Below are 24,761 nucleotides of genomic sequence, written 5' to 3' on the forward strand. Positions count from 1 at the left end.
AAGTCACGGTGTAGGTTAATTACACGTTAGTTTCACGTTGGGCCCTTTTGGCCTTCCATAGATTATTGCATCCCAATGCCCATTGTCGTTTACAAATCACAGCTACTCTCTACGTCAAACGGATTGTACCAAAATCGGGCTGATATTGTGTAGTCTTTAAAAAAAAAACTTACCTTATTCACTATCCAGTTTCTCGCTGAAGATTCACTATAGCAGTGTTTCAGTGCTGTTGAGTAAGTAGAGCAGAAAGCTTTCTGAGCCGGTTCTGAAATGATTTTCACTCATGCCTTCTTCACCCCATGCGGAACACCGTAAAGTAATGAATGCAAGTGAGAACCATTAATGGAATGAACCATTTGGTTCAGAAAAAAAAAGAATTCCTAGAAAAAAAAAGAAAACTGTTCTGAATTTTAAATGCGCACTCAGTTAAACTGGATTATGGGGGTAAGCTTTTACACTGAAATAAAGTAATGCAACTGTTTTGATCGCATAATTGCACCCTATGGAACGTCATTTTCCATCATGAAAACTTTTCTGCCATTCTGAATTTTCACTTTTTCAAACTCTTGAACCAGAAATTGAACCAGATAATCTATAGTCCATGCCGACAAAAAGTTATGGAATTCAAGCTGATTAGTCAAACCGTTCTCGAATAACGCGCAAACAAATTTGACTAATTCTCCTTTTGTGTGTTCAGAAAAAGATGAGGCCATTCCGCTGTTTGCAATAACACACCCGTTATTGCAGTTTTGCCTCCATGCTTTAGGCACAGTTTTGCATCATGCTGCTCCATTTTGCTTCACAATTTTCACTTCTCTTCATGTACAATCCAATATGTACACCCACACAGAGCTCTGCGTGTGATTTGGGGCTCATCTCAGAAGTCCTGATGTTTGTGCTGTGATTTGGACTTTATTCTTAAAATTGTAGTAATAGTCAGACTGTCTGTCATTGCGGTCGTGACAATGAATCTTTGAAGTCTTTGTTAAGACAGTTTTACGACAGTACATTTATGATATTCCTATAGCTACATACCCCATTGATTCTTTTCCATTGATGAATTTCTTATTAAAAAGTATCGTACTGACCTCAAACCTTTGAACGGTACTGTGTATGTACAAATGGTTAAGTACTTATGGCTGCCAGTGGAAACAAACTCAATAAAATCGCCCAACAATAAAGAGCATCAGTGGCTTCGCATCAGTTTGTTTCGCTCCATATAGTGAGTCTGCTGTGAAGAGGCTCAGATGGTCCAGCTTACCCTCACCTGATCTGCTCAGGAATGATGTGGGTTGCCAGGTGCTCAAAAGTAATTGGTGCCTTGTGACAAAATCTATAGGTAAACATGGTCCTATTTGTGTTTGAATTCTCCTGCGTACCTGACTAATGTATATCTTCAGCAATTAGTTGGATTTCATCTTTGCAAGAAATCATTAGTATACTAAAGGCAATGCACTCCACCTATATCGAAATAATACATTTTGTTAGATTATGCTTAAAAAAAGGTCGCAACACTGCTCGGCCAAAGAAAAGTCACTGTTTGGATTTAAATAAGCGAATGCTTAAGAGTCAATGATCGGATCATTATTGCAGTGATTATTATGTTTCTATCATGTTATATGTTTTGCAACAGTTCTTCTAACCTTTATTTATGGAGTGTGTAGCTTTTCATTCAACCATGCTAAAACAGCTAAAACAACCATGTAGGAAAATACATCATGGCCATATTCCAGGATGACAATGTCAAGATTCATCAGATTCATGGTTGTGAGGAGAATGAAGAATCATTTTCACACACGAATCGGCTCCTCTGAGTCCGGAGCTTAAATTCATTGAAAGTCTTTGGGATGTGCTGGAGGAGACTTTGCAGAGTGCTGGACTCTTGCATTGACAATACAAGATCTTAACCAAAAGTTGATGCACTTGATGAAAATAAATGTTGAGATACACACTCCATCAATTAAGGTTAGAAGAACTGTTGCCAAACATATAACATGCTAGAAAAATAATAATCACTGCAAGAATGATCCAATCTAAAGCATTTGCCCATTGAAATATGAATTTTATTTGTATTTATATACAATATATATGATATATTTATATAATATATTTTCTTTTTTAATATCTTATTTGATTTTGCTTTTCAGCTAATCTTTTCAGGATGTTTAGAGATTTATACTAGATACTAATTACTACTATATACACTGTATATTTACAATAATAAAAAAAGATTGTGTATAAAATCATAGTGCTGCTTTAAAAATCAGATTCATGAAATAATCTGACAAAGGCATGTGTTAAAAGCATGTTAATGTTAATTAGGAAGCTCAGAAAATGAACACTGCCTCCATAACAAATCCCCACTGTATGGAATAATGTAACATTAATGCACATTTTATGAGCTTATTTGGCTTCCCCGCTTTTCTGCAATCTATCAAAACTTTTCATTCAGCTTAATGTAGCTGCACTCATTTAATCGTCTGATTGATTTTTTTTCTCTCTCTTGCCTGGTGCTCACAAAGCCCAATTTAGTTCAATCCCCGAAGCTTGAATATGTAAATGATGAGCGTGTGCTAATGTCACTGTGTCAATCAGACTGTTGCACATAAAAGCACATGTTGTCGGCCTTTGTTTTAGGTAAGATTGCTGATGCCGTTTTATTTTATCTTGGCACATTGCTGGGCTCGTTTGCATTCTGAAGGGCACCGGGTCCTGAGATGCTCCTCCAGGCTGCAAGAATGAATGGAAAACTATGTATTGCACTCAAATGCTGAAAGATAATGGCACACTAGGGCGCTGCTGTATCGATCTGTTGGTAGTAGCATTTCATATGTCCTCGTGGGGGGAGGTGGGGGGTGGAACACATTCCTCTGGTTTCACAGACAAGTCTTGAATCTAGTCCCAGACTAAAATGCATGTTTGAGCTGTTTTAACTGAAAGCAACTTGCACTGACATCTTAAAATATGTCAGTGTCATTGTTTTGTCCCAAGATGCACACCAGTAATGTTTTTTTTCTTTTCTTTTTCTAAGGCGTGTTTATAAAAGCTACGTAAATGTCCTAATTGAACTAAGGTCTAATCCTGGGTTAATCTAAACCCTATCTGTGAAACCAGGCCATTTTGTTTCAACATTTGTACGTGAGTAGTTTATGCATCATATATCAGTATGATAATCCCATATTTGCCTGCTAATAATTAAAATTAGTTTAGACGTCCACTTTAAACTGTGTCAGGTTGTCACAAGTCCAAATATGTTGTTTCAACCTGAGGTAACCCTAAAACATGTTTTACATTTTGTGCATTCATTTATAAATTTAATTAATTTATTAGGGGATCCGTTGGTGTTCTTCTTCTTCTTATTAATTTCTTCTGTACTTGAGTCTATGGCAGTCCATTGAACCGCTTGCAGGAAAGTTGTGAAATTTGGCACACAGATAGAGGACAGTCTCGACATTAACCACAGCGATTTTGAAGTCTCTAACTCAATCCCTCTAGCGCCACCACCTGTCTAAAGCTGCAGTCACGTTCATGCACCCTATGACGTCATTTTCCGTCATGAAAATTTTTCTGCCATTTAAAAAAACCGGATCATCTACAGACCATGCTGACAAAAAGTTATGGAATTCAAGTTGATTAGTCAAACCATTCTCGAATAACACGTGTACAAATGCACGCCAAAAGTGAACTAGAAGCAATATCTCCGCATCTTAAATGAACTAGTGATGAAATGGACATAAAGGTGGAGATGAGGTGGTGGAGGAACAAATGGTGCAGGAGTGAGATATGAGCATGTGTGATTGGCAAGATTAACTCCATTTAAAATCCTTATCCAGTAATGAGAAGAAAATGAATTGGTGAAAAATGCAATGGAAGTTAATTAGTCAAAAAGGAATTGCATTTTTTAAATTCATGCTTTGGTCCTCTGTTTGTTCATCAATAACAGGGGAGTTTGTGCTGAACAGATGTATTTGAGCAGGAAATATTTTGAAAGGCAAATTTGAATATAATAAGATATGACTGTGAGCCAGTGCTCAAGGCTACCGCCCGTGTTGACTGCTCTCGACGTGCTTTAGAAAAATTGCTGTTTTGATTCAGATGAGGCATGATGTGTTTTACATAGAGATAGAAAGAGGAAGTCAAATCAAGGTTGTGATCTCCGTTCTCTGGTTTTAATATAAATACAATCTAAAATGATTCATGCTCAGGATCTGTGAAGCCGAGAGAGGTAAAGGCACAGGAGAAGATTACTACAGTTAGGAACCCATTTGCTGATCTGCTTGGAAATCATCCTGAAATAAAGATAACCGTTTGAGCCGCGAGGGCAGATCAAACATTGAGACACACATGAGCTCAAACATTCAGCTAATTCTGTTTGATTGCTTGAAATAAAAAAGTACTGTAAGCCACAAAATACTACTGAAATCTGAGCAAAAGATTATGCTAATGTTAAAAGCATTTTGATTCTCTAATGCGTCACATTTTAGAGTGAAACAGGATACACTGTAAAAAGTGTATATTTATATTTAGACAAAACTCAAACCATCAAGTAAGCATTCTGAGATTTTATTAAGTAAATATACTTAATTATTATTGTGATATTTACAAAGCCACTGAATTACTTCCAGTGTATTCAACAGGGTATTTGTAAAAAGTGGGCGTTACCAGAATGAGTCAAGTGATTGGATACATTTTCATAAATTATTATGGGAACAAAAATATTTAGAATACAGTCTTTTCAAAAGTTTGGTGTCAGTAAGTTGTTTTTTTTTTTTTAAAGGAACCTGAATTCTTTAATTCAGTAAGGATACAGTACATTCAATTGCTCAAACGTGACAGTAAAGACATTTATGTTTCAAAAGATTTCGATTTCAAATAAATGAACTTTTCACAACTGTTTTCTACATTGATAATAGTAAGAAATGTTCAGCATATTAGAATGATTTCTAAAGGATCATGTGATACTGAAGACTGGAGGAATGACGCTGAAAATTCAGCTTTGCCATCACAGGAAAAAATACAATTTAATATATATTAACATAGAAATGCATATTTCACAATATCTCAGTTTTAATTTTCAATAAATGCAGCTTTGGTGAACAAAAGAGACTTCTTTCAAAAACATTCAAACATCTCACTGACCAGAAGCTTTTGAGTGGTATTGTATTAAGAGAATGAATACAGTCAGTTTTCATTTCAGTTGTTGGTTCTGTCACGCATTTATTGACTTGACAATTTAAAATGTGTGATTTCTCTGTTACGCATGACAGATCCTGCACTTCACGAGAAAAAAAAAGCCTCATGTCATCAGAAATTTTACAGCACATAGAGAGGGTGACTTTTATGACTTTGAGATGAAGTGCGTTCTGCTCCTGGTTCAGACAGGTCGGGTTCTGCCTGAGAAGTAATGTCACCCATTACCAATAATGACTACCGTGGGAAGGGCTGGTGACAGGCTTCACTCCTACACAGTTTTTTCATTTTTTCAGTCTTTGGCCAGGTTTCCTAACATTACAAAACACGCTCTCGAGATCTTAAGATCAAGTGGCCTACATTATTTTTGTGATGGAGCCAGCACTTGTTTCCCAAAAGCAGTACGTGGATGGCCTGTTAACAGCTGAAGTGCATCAGTATGGGAGCTGTCAGGCCCACAGAAGGCCAAAACATTTGCCAAATATCTTCAATATTTTCTCTCTAACATGAACATACTGCCAGATGGGAAAATCATTTCTGCATGCTGAAAGTTAAAACATTAAGCTCCTACCGAATATAGTTTGCATGATGAATAAATGTAAATGTAAGTTCGGTAAAACAAGGTTTTAGAAATATTTTGATCAACTTCACATGAATTTCACACGATGTGGATTATTTATTGCAATGGACAAAAGCCTGAAATCTATACAACAGTTTCATTTGAGTATGAGATACTATTATAGTTGTTATTAATATCTTGAATTAGGTTTTATTTTTATATTTTTCTAATTGTTTTATCTATATAGTTTTTATTCATTTTCATTTCAGTTTTAGTTATTTTAATACATCAAGTGAAACTAAATTAATATAAAAAATGTTGGCAACTAGCTGAAATAAAAAAAAAATTGGTTCAATTTACTTTAATAACCCTGATCCACAACCCTTCAATAATGATTAACTCTTTCCCCGCCATTGATGGAAATTTCCGGCTTTCCGTGTTTCTAATGTTATACGAAAGGGGGGCACTGTTACGCATGTTCTGAAAGAGGGCTGAATTTTCCAGATCAAAACACAGGCAAAGAATATGCAGAAATGAGCAATATCATATGTAATCATATGCATAAGTAAAATAACGCGATCATCAACATTAAACAGCATATAAATCAAAACTGCCTAATGTTACTGAATGGAACGTCGACCCGGGACGAGCTATAGGACTGTGAAGCTTTAGGGGTGTTGATGGACTCGATCTTCTCCATCTGTGTTTTAATCATCATTCTGAATCCTATCAGGATGTAGTCTTTGACAAAAACACGATTTTCTCAGCTTTTTGCTCAAAATCTTGCTTTTTTATGAAACTTACCCACATTCAAGTGTCAAGAATGCATGAAGATAGAATAAAATTATTTTGTTGTTGTTGTTGTTTAAAGCAGAGGGGCAGTTTTGATACATTGCATATTCAGATATCCAACAAAATGTTCAGGGAGCCGTGAAACTTTTGTGTACAATAATCAAAATGCATTAATATCATCTATTTAGTGTCTTCAAATAAACTGAAAGCAAGTGGAAAGAGGAATTAAAGTTGCATGTGAGTGGTCCAATTCTTAGATGCCGGTGCTTTTGGGAAACGTGTCTTTGAGATTAATAAGTACTTACATGCCACTAATATTGTAGACTTGGGAAAACAGTTCATTTCCCTCTTTCTTCCTTTCACATTTAATTGTGGTTTTGACAGCAGAAAGAGCTCTGAGCTTATTGATGTGCTTTAAATTTCTCTGAGAAGTACATTAAGCCTGGGCATCACACTGTGCTGTGTCAGCCTTTTGCCTTTATCTCCTTCAATTTGCATCTTTGCGATTCCAGAAAAAAAAGTGTTTGTCTGAGTTGTCTACCAGTAATCATTCAATTATGTGTTATCGTTTGAAAACACAAAGTCTGGCGTCACGCAGGGAGGTCTTATCGAGGCCAGCTTTAATTAGAAATCTGGTGGGAAAGGGACACCCTCACGAGGGGAGAAGACATCCTTTTCTGAGACCTTCATGCATCATTAAATGGCAGCCGGGATAAACGGAGCCTTTCAAATGGAAAGGAGATGAGGATCCGAGCCAAATGGGAAAACACAGCGCGCGTGTATGTGTTTGTGTGCGTGTTTGACGCTCCGTTCTGGTTTTATGGATTATTTAATAATCTCTCACTGTATGCTTTTCTTAATATGCGTTTTTCTTCAAACGTAACATCCTGAGGGGCCGTTCACGCGGGATGCGGTCATGCTTTCTGTCTGCGCTAATTGTTGGTTTGTGTAAACATGCACTAGATGGACGTCATTGGCGAGTCCTTCCTCTTATGCAGTACAGTTTTATGTCCCCTACATATACAGCATGTTTTAATAAACTCATGATTTGATGGATTAGTTACTGTGAACATAGGGGGGTAAATCATTTCCTTTGGTTTGATTGGATGTTCATTTTTGTCATGTCTCTGGTTGCTGCACTGACTTCTAACCAGTGTTTGGGGTAACGCACTACAAGAAAGTGAGTTATGTAATCAGATTACTTTTTTCAAGTAACTAGTTAAAGTCGGCATGAAACGGAAGTTGAGATTGTAATTTTTCCTTGTTGTGACGTATATCCGAGTGAAACGGCTTCTGAAATTAGAAAAAAATGTAGGCCGGGGCTTGATTTCGTCCTTCGGGAATTGATTGAATCGTTGGAGGTTGGGCGTTGCAAACAAAATGGAGGCAGATTTGAATGCCAGTTTACATTCAGTTGTGGAGGATTTTCACGAACTCCCCACCGTTACCCTCCCATGAAGGATATTTTATTTTATTATTCCCGCGAACCAAGATGAGTCAAGTCAAGTTATCAGCCTTATTAGACATTCTCTGTTATCAGTCAAGTTCACCCTCGAGAGCATCTCGATAGCCGCACCCTCATCGGCTCTGGCCGCACCCTTTCGCCATGGCACGTGACCGAAAGAGAAGAGAGGTCGTTTCGAGGGGGGAGGGAAGGGTAATGTATTTGATTAAAGATTATAAGGGTACATGAATTTAAAAAAAATAATGAAGTGCACAGATAAATCATTTATAATAAACACTACAATATTACATATAAAAAAAGATGATTTGTCAAATTTGATTTCATGCCGACTTTAAAGGTGCTGTTGGACATCTGGGAAAATGCTAACTTTAGCCTGATAGCAGTAAAAGCGTACATCCCACCCTCCCTGCAAACCGCCGTCCAAAGCCACGCCTCCTGAATGCATGAACGCGCACAGCCCAGAAGACCGGAGACAACGTCACTGCAATACATCACGTGTCATTTACCGGTGAGAAAACTTTATAGTACGGTTAGTAACACTACAATACCAAACGTAAACAATATAGCAAAAGCAAAAAGTTACAACGCTAGCAAAAGTTGTCAGTGTGTAATAATATTTCTTGCATGACAGGGTTTCCATGATGAGAGTCTGCTTGGCTCCGATGAAGATATGTAGATCGCAGATCGTTTGCCAGTGCCACTTTGTGGCGAGCAGGACGAGGTCGAGGAACGTGAGAGGGCGACGCGAGACCGGTGGTATAACGGTATAACAGCTCTCCTGTCCCCATGTGGAGAGAAATCAGGAGTAAAGGTGCAGAGGCGTTTGTGTGTGAACATGATGCTTATTGTAGTTAATAAATATGGATACGGATAAATATGTCATATAGGACAAAATTAATATACTTCATGTATTTAATCTCACTTTATTAAACTACGTCTTTGCTGCTGACCTTCGATGATCCAATTCAACCATACAAATAAGCAAAAATGCCTACAGTATATGATCATGCATATCATTCATTCAACTGCTATTAAACCATTCAAGCATGTTAAAACACAAAAACAGAACATAAATCTGTACTGGCGCACGTCTGTGAATCTCCTGTGTGTGTGTGTGACAGACACACACATGACTTGTGCGCACAGAGAGCCGTTTCAGACAGCGCGCCGGCCGCATTGAGTTCTCTTTTGCACTTGAACGGACAAAAACACACACAAGTATGCCAATGCCTGCTTTTTCAAGTATCCTCGTAAGCACAGTCTGAAATGAGTTCAATAAAGTCTGAAATGACAAGGGATGGGCATAGGATATGTGTCAGATCCAAAGAACTCTGTAAATCAAAGAACAAACGAGAATGAATCACTCCCTGCTCTTGACTGAACGACTTGTGTAGCTTTAATAAGGATGAATCTATATTAAATAGTGAAGATTGTGAAGTGTTTTTCAATTTCTGTATACCTGTTTGGTCAAATATTTGTCTTTGTTGTTTTACATTAATTTGGAGATTAACTGTAAAATGATTACAATAAAAAAAGTATCGACTTTAATGTTGTGATTAATTACAGAAATATGTGTGAATAAATATTTTTTTTAATCAATTAACTCATTACTTTTAGAAGTAACTTTCCCCAACCCTGCATTTAACATGAAAAACAGGTTATTTATTATTATTAAGATGATTATTTTATTAAGGTTCCTTCATATATTTATTTTTTAAATTACAACACAAGCATATTCTTTTTTTAATTGTTATCTTATTCCGCTGTGCTCTGCTTTTATTATAATAATGTGTCCTACTGTATTGTATATAACGTCCGAAAGACATTATTTACATCTAACCATATTTAGATTAAAGTTTTAATGACCTGTCTCATGAGAGTCATCCTGCACTCGTGCCATTTCGAGGATTTCTATGGAAATGCAGATTTGTACATTGAAAGTGTCATGTGTTAAAGTAGAAATGTCTTTATTGGTTAGGTGTCTGAGAACCCTGCTTTCAGATCAGTGTGGGACTATAAATCACCGCGTTTTCCTCTGTGATGTATAGAGGACAGTGTAATTGCTCTCTTTACTGAGTAGACTGCAGAGAGCTAAACCTAGCGGCTAGAAGAAATGGATGCCACCACTTTGATGAATAGGTGTCTTCGCGTTGTTCCTCTACAACGGATGTGCCCCCCCGCCAAAACATAAATCACCATATACATTGTATCTTATGGTTGTTTTGTGTAATTATTTCACTGGTTTGTAATGTCTCCCTGAGGTTCAAGATATGACTTGTATTTCCCTTTCATGAATATACATGGCTCTGCTGGATGATTTGCAATGCATGCCAAATGGGACAAGGGTGACTGCTTTCGGCAATGCAAGTCAAATTTGAATGAGTTCGGGCCTAGCTTGAATCCTGCCTGTAGAAACTGGAGGAAATGTTGTTTTTCAATATTTCCTCAGGAGTTTACCAGTGTTTCAGTGCATTAGCTCTCATTATATTTCAGGTACGGCAGTTCCTGTGCGAATGCTTATTCTGCTGAAATGTGTTTCGGCATGTTTTTTTTAACGTGGTAAATATATGGGATGTTGGTTGGAGAAGCTGATCTTTTATTAACATACTACGCAGATATTTATCTCACTGCCTGTATTGCAATTGTTCATTGCAGAATGTTGCTGGTAGTGTGTAGATAACCCATGGAATGACACAAAAAGGAATAGAATTTAAATTCAACAATCACGCAACAGAGGATTTATTAGTCCAACATAATTACATCTTTAATTTTGACTAATTGTGCCTATTTATTGCCTGTCATTTTTTGTATCCCCTCAACTGATTAGACATGTTTGTCTAAACCAAGTTAAAACAATACAAGTAATTAACAGCCATCAAAACAGATTATATTTTTTGTCATACAGCAGAACTAAATGTTCACACAAAAGTCTTCACATAACTATAAAATAAATACTGACATGAAAAATTTGGAAAATTACAGCATGCTGGAAGTGTTCTTCCATAGTCATCCATAATGTTAATTTGTTAAATGTAGTGAAATATGATGAAATTACAATTTAGACCTTGTCTGTTCACTTTTCTGATAAGAAATTTCTCTTTTTGCACTTTTGAAGAGTGCTTAATTGATAGTAGGAAGCACCGAAATGGAGACATTTTTATTGACATAAACAGTTGTTTTGATATATCATGAATTATATTTGCAATATACAGAAGCCAATTTCGCCTGTAGGAAATTGTATGTTTTGGTAAATCATAATTATGATATACTGGTTGAACTTATGACAGTAAAAAGTTGAAATGAGGACATACTAAATCGAAATGTTGACAAAAAGCCATAGAACATTAAACAGTCTACATAATTTCAACTTTTTAGCTCATAATTTATAATCTCATAATCAGAATTTAATGTCATAATTATGAATTGGTATGTCAATTTTGACTTATGTATTCTGAAATGATCTCTTAATTTCAGCATTCTATCATAATTATGGCATAAAAAGTCTAAATTATGTCTTAGTGTGTCATGACTTATTTAAGTCATAATTTCGACTTTTCATCTCATAATTAAGATTTATGTCTTTTTATATCACAATTATGATTTACCAAAGCATGATTTTTTATTTTATTTTTCTTATGTGGAATTGGGCAATATCGAGATAGAGTTATGCAAATTTACAAATTATTGATAAAACAGCTTTAGTCGCAGATATACACTGTAAAAAAATATTTTTTTTAAAAAGTTGTAAATAAAACAAAGAATATTGGAGTACACTTTACGAGAAAATACACTATTTCAGTCTTTCTACTTCAAAATTTCACATTTAACTCAATTTGTTACTTGCCATTTCTTTGTAATTAATTGTAAAATCTGATTTCTGAGTGAAAATTCTTCTACACCAGCTGATTGAAGATTGAAAATGCTATTATGATTAAAAGGCAATCTGCTGTATATTCCTGCCAATGGGTGTTTGGGCAAAATGAGGAAGGTCATGGAAAGAGACCTATAATAAACATTTGGCATTCAAAGCTGGAAAATACAAACAGCCGCAACAAACAGGCCTTTTGCATTCCAATGTAACATTTTGTGTTGTGGTACGGGGTACAAATGGACAAATCTACCAAAAAAATAGCATATAAATGGAATTGAAGGTTTGCTCACATCTGCTAAACATCTTCGTCTGAGTATTTCCTTACTCTTTTAGGCAATAATCACACTATTGGTGTGCATGAAAACAGTGAGTCATTGCTGCTGAGAATCGTTTTACTAGCGTTTAGTGAATTTGGATTGCCGTGTGTTTGGCAGATGTGTCGATACTTGTGTGTGTGTGACTGACAAGCTCTAAGTACTGTGTGGGATTATGTGAGTCTCTCTGGCTGTCATCCCACTGTTCTGTTGCCATGGTGATCTCCTGTCAATCACACAAATGAGCGCACCTGTTGAATCAATTAGCATTACATAAAGCAGTTTTTTCTTTATTTATTTTCCCATCAATGCTCATGATTGTTACATTTGGCGGTTGTGCTCAAGAGAGATTCAGTAACACTGAAAAGGTATTTAAAACAATGGCTCCGTTCCAAAACACGAGCTGCCTACACAGGCTTCATTGGTGTCACAAAGGCTTTGCTGCCTCTCTAAATTCACATAGAGAAGGAAATCCCATAAGGCATTGCGAATTATAATTAATTCATTATGCGATTGCTGTATTCGCGCCATGTCAAATAATTACTGTAGTGTCATAATGACAACATGTGACGCTGTATTCGGAGCTGCTTACGTGTTTCTATGTCAACACTATCAACACCGACATGAATCTGCAGAGGTCAGCTGGTACAAGTACGAGCTCTCAGATAATTCCCATCTTATAAAATGTAAAAATAACATCTAATTATAAAATATTAACAAAATTGTATTTTTTTTTATTTTTAAATGATATTAAAATAACGCTAGTTAGAGTACTGCAAAGCTTAGTAAAATAGCAACTCAAACTTCTATTGTAATCAATTGTACGTCGAGTCTCCTTTGCTCTTTTCGTGTGAGATGCACTAATATGATGCACAGCATCTGCGTATGTAGAGCGTTTCAAATCATTCACTTACGAGGGTCCATAATGCTGCCTAAGTAGACTGTAAACAGCAAGGCAGCTCACTAGGTTTTGGAACAGAGTGTGCATGTTTAATTTTCTCAATTGATTCAGCTTCGGACGGGGGTCCCTAAATAAATCAATTCATAAACAAATTAATCAGCTTACGAAACAAAAGCGATCCGTGTGCAGCTCACGGTTTCATTCTGTAGCAACAAAAACCAATATGAGTGTTTCTATCAAGCTTCTAAAGAAAGAAATTAGCAGATAACAGCCTCGTTTACAAGAGGAGCACAGCATATTGGCACTAGTAATTATGCAAAACTATTGATGAAAAATGTTTGAGAAGAGGTTAGTCGTAAGATATGAAACGGCTTAAATCAACGCGAGAGAGACTGAAAATGCTATTATGATTAAAAGGCAATCTGCTATTCCTGCCACTGGTGGGTGAATTGAGAAAAATGACTGGCCATAAAATTTCTGTTTCAGCCACAAAACTGCATAATAGGATTAGGATTTCATAGCTGTTTTCTCCTGCATTTGAGGCACACAGCGCAGGTGTCACTCGGGATGAGGCGGTCTCTGTGTCTGGGGGAATCTGCACCTGTCACTACTAAAACCTGAAGATGGATTGTGATTTTGTTCCTCATCAGATCTCAAATCTCTTTTGCTAACTGTATTCTATTTGTTGCAGGAAAATTCATTGAACATATTTTTTAAACTGCGCCATTTCCTAGTATTTCCGTGATCTTTAAGTGAGGTTTTAATTCAATCAAAAGATCAAATGTACCTTATTCCAATAGTCAGCTTGATCGTGTTGAGCTTCCATGTGGAATATGTTAGAGATATATATAGTGCTGTCAATTGATTTACATAGCTATAATTTAAATAGCTCTATATATATATATATATACACACACATACATATGCATGTATATATATATATATATATATAGAGAGAGAGAGAGAGAGAGAGAGAGAGAGAGAGAGAGAGAGAGAGAGAGAGAGAGAGAGAGAGAGAGAGAGAGAGCTATTTAAATTATAGCTATGTAAATCAATGGACAGCACCCTATATATATTATATATATATATATATATATATATATATATATATATATATATATATATATATATATATATATATTAGTGCTGTCAATTGATTTAAATAGCTATAATAACTAATTAATCACACATTTTTCTGCAATTATTTGTGATTAAATGCACCTAACATTAATTTTAATTCATTAATTTAATTAATTTAAATATATATATATATATTATATTGTAATAATTTCACAGTTAACCTCCAAATTAATGTAGAATAATAATTAAAGTTATCAAACACAGTCTTCACTGCATAAATTATCATTTAAAAATAGATGAATTCTTATTAAAGCTACAAAAGTTGCTCAGTCAAGATCAGGGAGTGATTTTCTCTTTGTCTTTAGTTGTTTGATTTACATTAATGACAGACAGCAACAGGTTTATTAGGCTGCTGTCACTTTAAGAGCTGACGCACATGACGCGGATCTGACACATATCCCATGGCCTTAACTTTTACAGTCATTTAAGACTTTATTTAACTCATTTTAATCGGATTCGTTAATTTTGACAGCCCTAAATATATTTATTACATGGCTTGGTTGAATTCTAATGTAGAATGCGGTGTGTTATTTCTTGATAACAGACCGCTGGTAAGTATAACACACCGTTGCCATGAAAAACAGAGCGTTTCTATGGACGCAGGATTCTAACCAACTTTTATTCAGTAGGTAGCCATGTAATAAGCGGGATAATGTAGAGCGAGGCGGTTGTTATAGCGAATACAACCCCTTCAGGCTGATTCAAGACCCCGACGCGAGTCAGGGTGGTATTCGCTGTAATAACCGCCTCGCTCTACATATAAACCTCTGATGATAAACATTTCACTTAGATATTTTTTTTTAGAATTGCTACTTTCAATAATGTAATGCATTCTGCACGAAATAGGATATTCAGACAAATTATAAGCCGGTTTTTCTTTTTTTCTAGGATGGATTGGATTGCAAGGTATTCAGAAAACATTTGAAAAGGAAAGTCATTGCACAAGCAGAGCAAAATTACTACAACCATTTTTCCCTTTAGAATGCAGGGATGTGCATAAAGATAGGCTCAGTTGTGAATCAATGCTGACTTGAATCGTGGAGCGTGTTTGTAGCGTTCCCCTCCTGGACTTATTTACAGCAATTTTAAACACGCCACAATTTCTTATTAAGTCAATCAAAGGCGCTTTAAAACCCCTCACGGCAAATCAATAGCATAAAATGCATTTGGTCCAAGAGTTAGCTTTGAATGTGTCTCCGGCTAAAAACAAGTAATAAATTGAATCCACACACAGTTTATCTGAATCGAGCCGAGATATGTTGCCGTTTCTTGTTTTAACAGGGGCATTTGGCCTTTTGAGGTCTTTATCTGCTTTTACCGACAGAATTGTCTGCCTGGTTTCCTGATAAACATGCTGTGATTGTGAAATTATCTTATTCAGTTGTGTGTGTGTGTGTGTGTCTGGTGCCGGCAGCTCATCTTATAGGCTGCCTGGAGAATGATGTTATCTCGGGACAAACCCGAAACTTTCATTTAAGGTTAATATGTTGGAGTTTGCTGCACTAGAATGTGGATATGAACACAGGATAAGACCAGTTTTATCACTACACTTTCAATATAGATGGTGTTTGCACCAAAGTAATGCCATCCTGTTCTTCATATAAAATGGTTTTCATGCCGTACCTTTGAGGAGAGAGATTTCAGAGTGATTTTAAAGTAATTTCATAGATTGACATTTACTTCCACCTGGGCTCAACTTAATGTGAGTTTAGCAGTGAAGGAACGTTTCTTTCATTTCTGCACAGCAGATGGTCACCAATCCTGGCAAAGTACTGTGAAGCTAATGCATTCATATCAGCATAAAAACCATGAAGAAAGTGCTGCGACTTTTGCAGATTTTGTTTTTTTGGGGGGATTTTTTGGTAAGATTATTGATGTTATTTAAAGTCAGCATGAAATCAACACTGACCCTATTTATTTTCTTAATACATGTTACTGAACAATTGTGAATAATTCAGGTGTGCGTGTGTTTTGGGGTTGGTAATATATACAGTATATATATGAAGAGTTCAGATGCAAAAGCCTCTAAGTGCCATCTGAAATTTTCTTCTAGAATGATCATTTTTATCAAGCTCGTATATTTAAGTTCAGTAATTTCAATTAAATGACAATTAATAGGTAATTTTCATTGCCATTTAAGTGAAATTATTGAACATAAATTTATTTCTATTCGTATATACAGTATATTTATTTATTTAGCAAGGAAGCTTTAAATTGATCACAAGTGACTGTAAAGACTTTTATAATGTTCTAATAGATTACCATTTCAAATAAATTTTGTTCTTTTGAACTTTTTATTCATCAAAGAATCTTGAAAAAAAAAATTATTATGGTTTCCCCCAAAATATGAAGCAGCCCAACCGTTTTCAACATTAATAATATTAAGAAATGTTTCAGCAAATTCGCTTATTAGAATGATTTCCGAAGGATCATGTGACACTGAAGACTGGAGGAATGATGCTAAAAATTATTTATGGATTGAAGTGATAATTTCCCTGCCATTTTCCATAGAATGGCTCTGCATAAGCAAATGTGCTTCTAAAAAAAATCTGCCTTTCATTAAGAAGTCATTAACAAACATTATAATACTTAACAGATCATTAGCTAAAGTACATTTAAATATGATTACGCATTAAAATCAATCAAAATTTCATGGCAACTCTCTGGACGGACTACATTTTTACATGTTATAAAGGAAATGCAATGCAGTTTCAGTTTCTGTGTTATTTTGGTCTCTGAAAGAGGAATGTGAGCCATTTCTGATGGGATTTTTTAATGCCTGACAGGTGAAAATCCAGTAGCTTAGAAAGTAATTTGAGCGATCATGCGTGTCCGGAGCACAAAATAATGTTAATTAGACGGCAAAGTTTAATACTTTGTGTTAGGGGTTTGTTCAAATTTTTGATTAATAATGCAACAATATTTAAAATATCCCCTTCAGGTGTGTAGTATTCCCAAAGATCAATACTTGAAACATCAGACGCTGGGTTTCCAGATCTGTCTTTTTTTCTTTTCTTGCTCTCGAGGAGCTCTTAATAGTGTCAGGCCGGTCCGGACAGTCGCGCTCACACTCTTCATCACTGCCAGATCTGTTTAAAGCGGACCGGCTCTGTGACGTCTGCCACACGTAACTTCTCTCTTCAATCTCCTTTATGAGCTGTCATTCTGTTTTCTCATCATTGAGCTTCATAGTCATGTTAACTAAAATAAAGCATTGCTGAACTGATTGAGAAAGACAGCGTTTGAAACGTGTCCAGTGAAAGGCAGATCAGGACCGACACAGCCGATAGAATCAGAGAAACTGGATTATGGAACAGGAGTGATGCTCCAATGGACCGGGGCTAGTCACACATGGAAGTTGTTGCAAGGACTTTGTCTAGTTGAGCAAGTTGTCCTGTGTATGTTTATTATATTGTTATATGCGACAGGTTTTACATTTAAATGTTGGAATTCTATACATTTTTTTTATTTAGTTTTTTTATTAATTGTTTTGTGCATTATAATTGTTTTATTGTTTAAATTTTGCTGAAAAGTCTATAATATGCCATTTTAATGTCAATTTCCAATTGTAAAATGCTCTCTATGTATTTATTTATTAAAAATATAAAATATAAAAAATATATAAATATGTACTTACATTATATATATATAGCCTATATATATATATATATATTTATTATATTAAATATATAATATATTTACTATTTACTTTTTTATACAATTTAAAATATATATTTTTTAAAATATATTTTAAATCCTGTTTTAATTTTTAAAAATGTATTCTTTAAAAAAAATACTTAGTTATTTTTTTTTTTACAAATTAGAAATGCTAATAATTTTTTAAAAATGATAATGATTTTTCATGTTTTCTTTTCCTAGATGAGGCATCCTCCAGCTATATAATGATAAATGGTGAGTAAAAGCTTGTTGATGGATAAAATTTATAATAATTAATATAGTGTATATATATATATATACATACAGTACAGTGTGTGTGTATGTATATATATATATGTGTGTATATATATATATGTGTGTGTGTGTGTGTGTGTGTGTGTGTGTGTGTGTGTGTGTGTGTGTGTGTGTGTGTAAATACATTTTGTTTATGGTTTTATTATAAAAAGCTATGTTGCACTATATTTATTTTTAGTTCACTTTCCTGTGCCTTGCTCATATTTATTTACGAGGTAACAGATTCAGTCAGATGGCAAACAGCACATTAGCCACACACAAAAAGTAGCAAAGAGTAATTCAGCCATTTCAATTTTGTTTGGATTATATTACAATAAATTATTTCTTTGTAAAGCATCCCCGTGATATTTTCTCGCTTCCATAAATGTGCTGATTGGTTATCTTCCCCACTGAGAAGACGATTTCGCTAGAAAGCCGCTATATGCCGACACAGCTCTCTTATCAAACGTCTAAACGGCTGCAAACTTCACACAGCGCTCTCATTTCCATACAGGCATCACAACAGATGACTGCTTTCAAACACACGCACATTCTCTCCACCTCATATTCTTTAATACTTTCTAGCATTAACAATCTCCTGCGATGCGGTGGATAAAAATCATAATATTTGGTTAACTGTCTATTCAGATGTTTGGTTGGGTGGGGGGTAATAAGCCAATGTGCTGACAGTCTGTGCTGTGTGCCAGCGGGAGGGATGCTCTGTACTCAAGTGCAATCTTCCATACGTTTGGTTTAATTCTTTCTTCTCCTCTCAAAGGGACAGTTCACCCAAAAGTGAAAATTCTATCTTTATTTACTTGTTTACTTTATTGCACGTTCATATGGGTTTGAAATGACCTGAGGGAGAGTAAATAATGACAGAATCTACTCTACTCTCAAGCATTTAAAAGATCAAAACAATACAAATGAAGCATGCACTCCAAGTCTCTTGAAGTCATATTTTATTCACACTCTTAAAAAAATATTTTTTTTTCTTTAATTAATTGTTGTATTGCCCTAGTTGTTTCTGTTTATTTTACTGTAGCGCTTTGGGTTTAAGAAAAGCGCATTACAAATAAAATATATTATTTATTTATTTTTAAAAACTATCTCATCTGAAATGTTCCAACTTTAAAAGGCAAAACACTACAGGCAAAAAAAAAAAAAAGAATTTGAGACTTTCAGAATAGAGGAAAGAAAAACATCCAAAACATTTAAGTGTTCATTGTATTACGTTATGTATTCTCATCTGATTTCAGTTCATTCAACAACAACAAAGGTTTCTTTGGGTATTTGTTCATATCCCATTCACCTGATTCATAGAACATTTTATTCAGAACATGGTGAATTTGTGAGTATTTTCTGATTCATGGAGTGATAAAAAGAGAGATCCAAAATCTTCTCTGTAAAAACATTTAATATATCAAAAAGATGAAAAATAGAATTGTGAACCTGGCTTCAGTGTTCAGATTTCTGTTCTAGAAATGTATGCAAATGAGTGCATATTTAATCAGATAATGCACAAAACGTGTAAGAATCCTAAACTTTTGTTTTTGCCACAGAACTTATTTTCTGCCATAATCCAAACGCCAATTGGAAAGTCCAGTTCGCAACAATAAAATGTTCTCAGGCTAAAATGACTAAACCCATATCTAACATGGTTTAAATAGTGATAAGACAGAGTATAACTGCCCACTCACTTAAAGGGATGGTCCGGAGTAAAATCAAAAAATGGTCCTTTGCACCATGACCTCGAGCCCAGAAGCCTTTTCCCCTTGGTTGAACATTATTAAAGTTAGAGCTTATTTAGAGATATCAGCCGGATGGTTTAGTGCAGGCGCTAATGGATCCAAATTTGGATCTCATAAATTACCCCACTAATAATGCCCAGAATGGTACCAGACTTCTACAGTAGTACAAATAGGTTCTGTACTCATAAAACGAGGCATTGGAAAGTTTGTAAGTACATCAGGAGTTTATTTAAATAACACTTGCCTGACGGCTCATGCTACCCTATCCCGGACGTCGACGTCACTTCAGTAGTTTGAGAAAAGCACGTAAAAGTCCTGACCGAAAGGATGTAGTGTAACAACGCCCAGTTCCAGGAATGCACTAATATTTTGTTGGTAGTACCAGTTTATAACAATTATTAGTGAACACTAATTTGTCAACACTTCGGAAAAAATAATAATTCTTCGTTACACTACATCCTTAAGCTGCGTTCACACTACACGCGACCAAGCGACGAGATACCATTCATTTTCAATGGGGAGCGGGCGACTTCCGGCGACACGCGCGGTCGCGACCGTTGGCGACTGGATGGGGCGTGTCTGGCGACGCGACAAAGTTGAGAAATGTTTAACTTTATGCAAATGAAGAGCGACTTTCGCGAGCGACAGCCAATAGGAGTGAAGTCAGTGGAGCCGTCACTCTTCAGTGCAGCGTCTGACCGAGGCAAGATGAATGAGAAGTTTATTTTAGCAGTCAGAAACTGTCCAATAATTTATGATATGTCTCTGTGTACATACAGTAGTACTCGTCGTGCTGACTCCGAGCCCGAATGGTTTCGTGAACTCAGAAAGACCAGTATTTGCCCTTTTTCTGCAGTTAAATAGCCGCGATAGCACAGGGCACTCACTGTTTCTCATTCATCTTTAATATTATGCATTTTATGTACTGATCCCATTTATATTTAGACTTTTCCTTCCAAAATGTTAGCTTGTAGCGGCAAGAAAACAGATTTGTTGTCTACAACACGTAACATCCGTGAATGTCACTCACAAACATTACCCTAGGCAACCAGAAGTGAGAAGGCCCACTAACGACCTCATCGCCAGCCACTGGCGACATGCAGCGATAAAGTCGCTTGTAGTGTGAACGGGGCTTTATGCATCACTTTCTGCCAGGACTTTTACATGCTTTTCTCAATTCACTGAAGTGACGTCAGTGTCCGGGTTAGTGGTAGCATGAGCCGTCAGGCAAGTGTTATTTAAATAAACTCCTGATGTATTTACAAACTTTCCAATGCCTCGTTTTATGAGTACAGAACCTATTTGTACTACTGTAGAAGTTTGGTGCCATTCTGGGCATTATTAGTGGAGTAATTTACGAGATACATCGTAGGGCCATTAGCGCCTGCACTAAGCCATCCGGCTGATATCTCTAAATAAGCTCTAACTTTAATAATGTTCGACCAAGGGGAAAAAGGCTTCTGGGGGGTGTTTAGCTCGAGTTCATGGTGCAAAGGACCCTAGGTTGAATTTACTCCGAACCATCCCTTTAAGTATTTTTATTATTTCCGATGTTTCGGCAGACAACCAGCCTTTGTCAACTTCTTACAAAATAGAGAACACCGTAAATTGATCTCACCTGTGAGTAATTGTTGGTTCTATGTCAGATCAACTAATTAATCCACATTCAAACCATATATGGGACCAAAGTTTTGCTGAGCAAAGCCATCCAATTACTTCATTACTTTATATAGGAATCAAGAAGGGGAATTACAAAGAAGAGGAGGTGATTTAGATCAACGTTTACTGAAACGAGAAGCCTTTTGAATGCACTAATTAAAAACTTTGGTGCCTTTTTTTATTTTGATTTGAGCCGTTTCTTATAAATGTGTTAACTTAATATGTATTGGATTAAAATGTATGTGCACTTAATGTGGGTTTTATTATGTTTGTGATAGTTGATGCTCAATTGTTGATGATGTATCCGTTGCTCTCATAATATAAACTTAAGAAAGAGTCTTTTAATTGTTTGCTGGCTAATTATTGTGTGTTGATTGTGATGTCATTGATCTCACCTGGGAGTAATTGTTGGTTTGATTGGTGTTCTCCATTTAGTAAGAAGTTGTATCTCAGAGTTTGCTTCAGCTATTGCTCTATTTAAAATAGTGATAAATCATGATACATTCATCTTTTTGGTTGTATTGATTTAGCTTTTTTTTTTTTTTTTTTTTATATAGGCCTACAATTGGCTTTGGGTAATAACCATGACCAACTGGCAGATAAAAAATATTCCCAATTGTGTCACTTTCAAACTTAAAAAAAGAGTATTTTATTTATTTGCAGGCTAATTATAGTATGTTGATTGTGATGTCATTGATGATGTCATCTCCATTTTGTAAGAAGTTGAACTTTGACAAAGTCTGCCGAAACATCTGAAATACTGCAGTTATACTCTAAGTTCTTTTAAAAAACTTGCACCTCAAAAAGGTGTGTGTTTGCTTCAGCTATTGCTCTATTTAAAATAGTGATAAATCATGATACATTCATCATTTGGTTGTATTGATTTAGCTTTTTCTTTTCTTTTTTTTTAATAGGCCTATAATTGGCTTTGGCCAATAACCATGACCAACCGGCAGATAAAAATCATTCCCAATTGTGTCACTTCTGCTATTTACCAACAGTTTTGTCAGTAGATACAGTGTTTCTGTTTTCAATCTGAAGTGTTTTCAGCAATTTAACTGTTGCAGATTTGTTTTTCAGATTTCCGTGGAACATGCAGAAGAGTGTCAGGGAGCATTCAAAACCCTGCAACAAAATCCCACCAATTTTATACGAGGAACAGACAGCTCTGACAGTTGTTGTCTAGCTGCATACAGATGCCGCTGCGCTCTGCATTTCTGCCTGAGGAACCATCACTAATGGCTGCGGGGCCGTTCGAGATCTACAGCTCCAAGTGCACGTAAATGCATCATAATGCCTTCAAAAGTGTCATGCCTCTACGTGTTGACGGTCGTTTGTTGGGCCAGCGCTCTGTGGTATCTAAGTATATCCAGACCCACGTCATCCTACGCGAGCCAGCTGTCCGTGCCGGCGCGTAAAACGGCGAAAGCGCTCAAGAGCAACGCCACCACCCCCTTCGGCAACATCAGGACGCGCCCGCTGAACCCGCACACCTTCGATTTCATCATCAACGAGCCCAAGAAATGCGAAACCAACGTGCCCTTCCTCGTCATCCTCATCACGACCACGCACAAGGAGTTCGACGCCCGCCAGGCCATCCGGGAGACGTGGGGTGACGAGAGCACGTTCAGCGACCTCCGTATCATTACGCTGTTTCTTCTCGGGCGCAGTACGGATGCGGTGCTCAACCAGATGGTGGAGCAGGAGAGCGAGATCTTTCACGACATCGTCGTCGAAGACTTCATCGACTCGTACCACAACCTCACTCTCAAAACGCTGATGGGAATGCGCTGGGTGGCGACTTACTGCAACCAAGCCAAGTACGTGATGAAAACGGACAGCGATATCTTCGTGAACATGGACAACTTGGTTTATAAACTCCTGAAGCCGGCGACGAAACCTCGACGGAGGTACTTCACCGGGTACGTCATCAACGGCGGACCCATACGGGACATGCGCAGCAAATGGTACATGCCCAGAGACCTTTATCCCGAAAGCAAGTACCCACCGTTTTGCTCGGGCACGGGGTACGTGTTCTCGGCGGACGTTGCGGAGCTCATCTACAAGACTTCCCTGCACACCAGACTCTTGCATCTGGAGGACGTTTACGTCGGGGTGTGTTTGAGGAAGCTGGGCATTCACCCGTATCAGAACAGTGGCTTCAATCACTGGAAAATGGCCTACAGTCTCTGCAGGTACCGTCGAGTTATCACCGTACACCAGATCTCCCCTGAGGAGATGCATCGGATCTGGAACGACATGACCAGCAAGAAGCATCTCAAGTGTTAGTCGAAGATGCCTGAGGACTTGTGTGTTTGTGCCCTTTTTAATACCCATGATGCAAAACTTGGAGCCTTGGGACGCGCCGAGCTCATATTGGAGTTCTTTCTTAAAAAAAACAAAACGGTAACATCATCCTGGGGAATTTCAACAACTCGTGGATCACTTTGTTTAGCAGTGGGATGAGAATCGTTTGGGGAAATATGCTATTCGTGTTAATATTATACCTGTGCCAGTCTGTAAAGGTTCAACATGCTGGAGTTTCTTTTAGTTGGGATGCACATTAAATGTGTCGGATGAAGAATGTCCTCGAGTGTTCACTTTTCTTTGCACATAACTCTGGCTGTACAAACGAAAGTTCCATGCAAACGTTGCTTTGTTGACTGTATGTGAAAGCGCCTGCATACTGTTTGTTTACATGTTCAAAAACATCTTTTCTTGGAAGAGATAACGGCGATGTACAGTTAGTTATTTATAAGAGGTATACAAATTATTTTCTTACTCCTAGAAGTTGAAAACACCATTGCTTCTGAACAGCTGACTCATGTTTGTAGTTCTACTGTAAATCTATATATCTAAAGTATCATTAACGCTTGGTATCTACTGTACATGGTCAACCCTGTAGAAACGTTGCTTATGGACCGCAGTGTTAATGTGGGATGTAATGAAGCACTTTGGGTGGGCTGGATTATTTTTATTTATTTTAATTGAGGCCAAAATGTGATTCACATGTGTTTCATTATTTTTTTGTTTCATTTTTAAATCGTCTGGATTTATTGAGGGGATGTGGCGTTTAACTGTGAAAACAAAAATGAACATAATCCCCATGGGTACTATTGTATTATACTGTGTATTTTTTACATAAAAAATATATAACAATGTACATTG

General features: G+C 36.6%; 1 protein-coding gene across 4 annotated transcripts in view; it reads left to right on the plus strand.

Moving 5' to 3' along the window:
* The window catches only part of b3galt1b (UDP-Gal:betaGlcNAc beta 1,3-galactosyltransferase, polypeptide 1b), a 71,779-nt gene extending 47,018 nt beyond the window's left edge, over positions 1–24,761 (plus strand). The window contains exons 1-3 of one of the 4 annotated variants that reach the window (XM_081367890.1): positions 12,492–12,559; positions 18,112–18,144; positions 22,674–24,761. In XM_081367890.1, the coding sequence (XP_081224016.1) occupies positions 22,887–23,882 (996 nt within the window). In that variant the 5' untranslated portion in view covers positions 12,492–12,559; positions 18,112–18,144; positions 22,674–22,886 and the 3' untranslated portion in view covers positions 23,883–24,761. Of the gene's footprint in view, positions 1–12,491; positions 12,560–18,111; positions 18,145–21,687; positions 21,832–22,051; positions 22,401–22,673 lie in introns of those variants that run through there. The other 3 variants (XM_081367888.1, XM_081367891.1, XM_081367889.1) reach the window with 3 other exon arrangements.

The sequence above is a fragment of the Scardinius erythrophthalmus genome (genome assembly GCF_964197995.2).
Source record: "Scardinius erythrophthalmus genome assembly, chromosome: 6".
NCBI lineage: Eukaryota > Metazoa > Chordata > Actinopteri > Cypriniformes > Leuciscidae > Scardinius > Scardinius erythrophthalmus.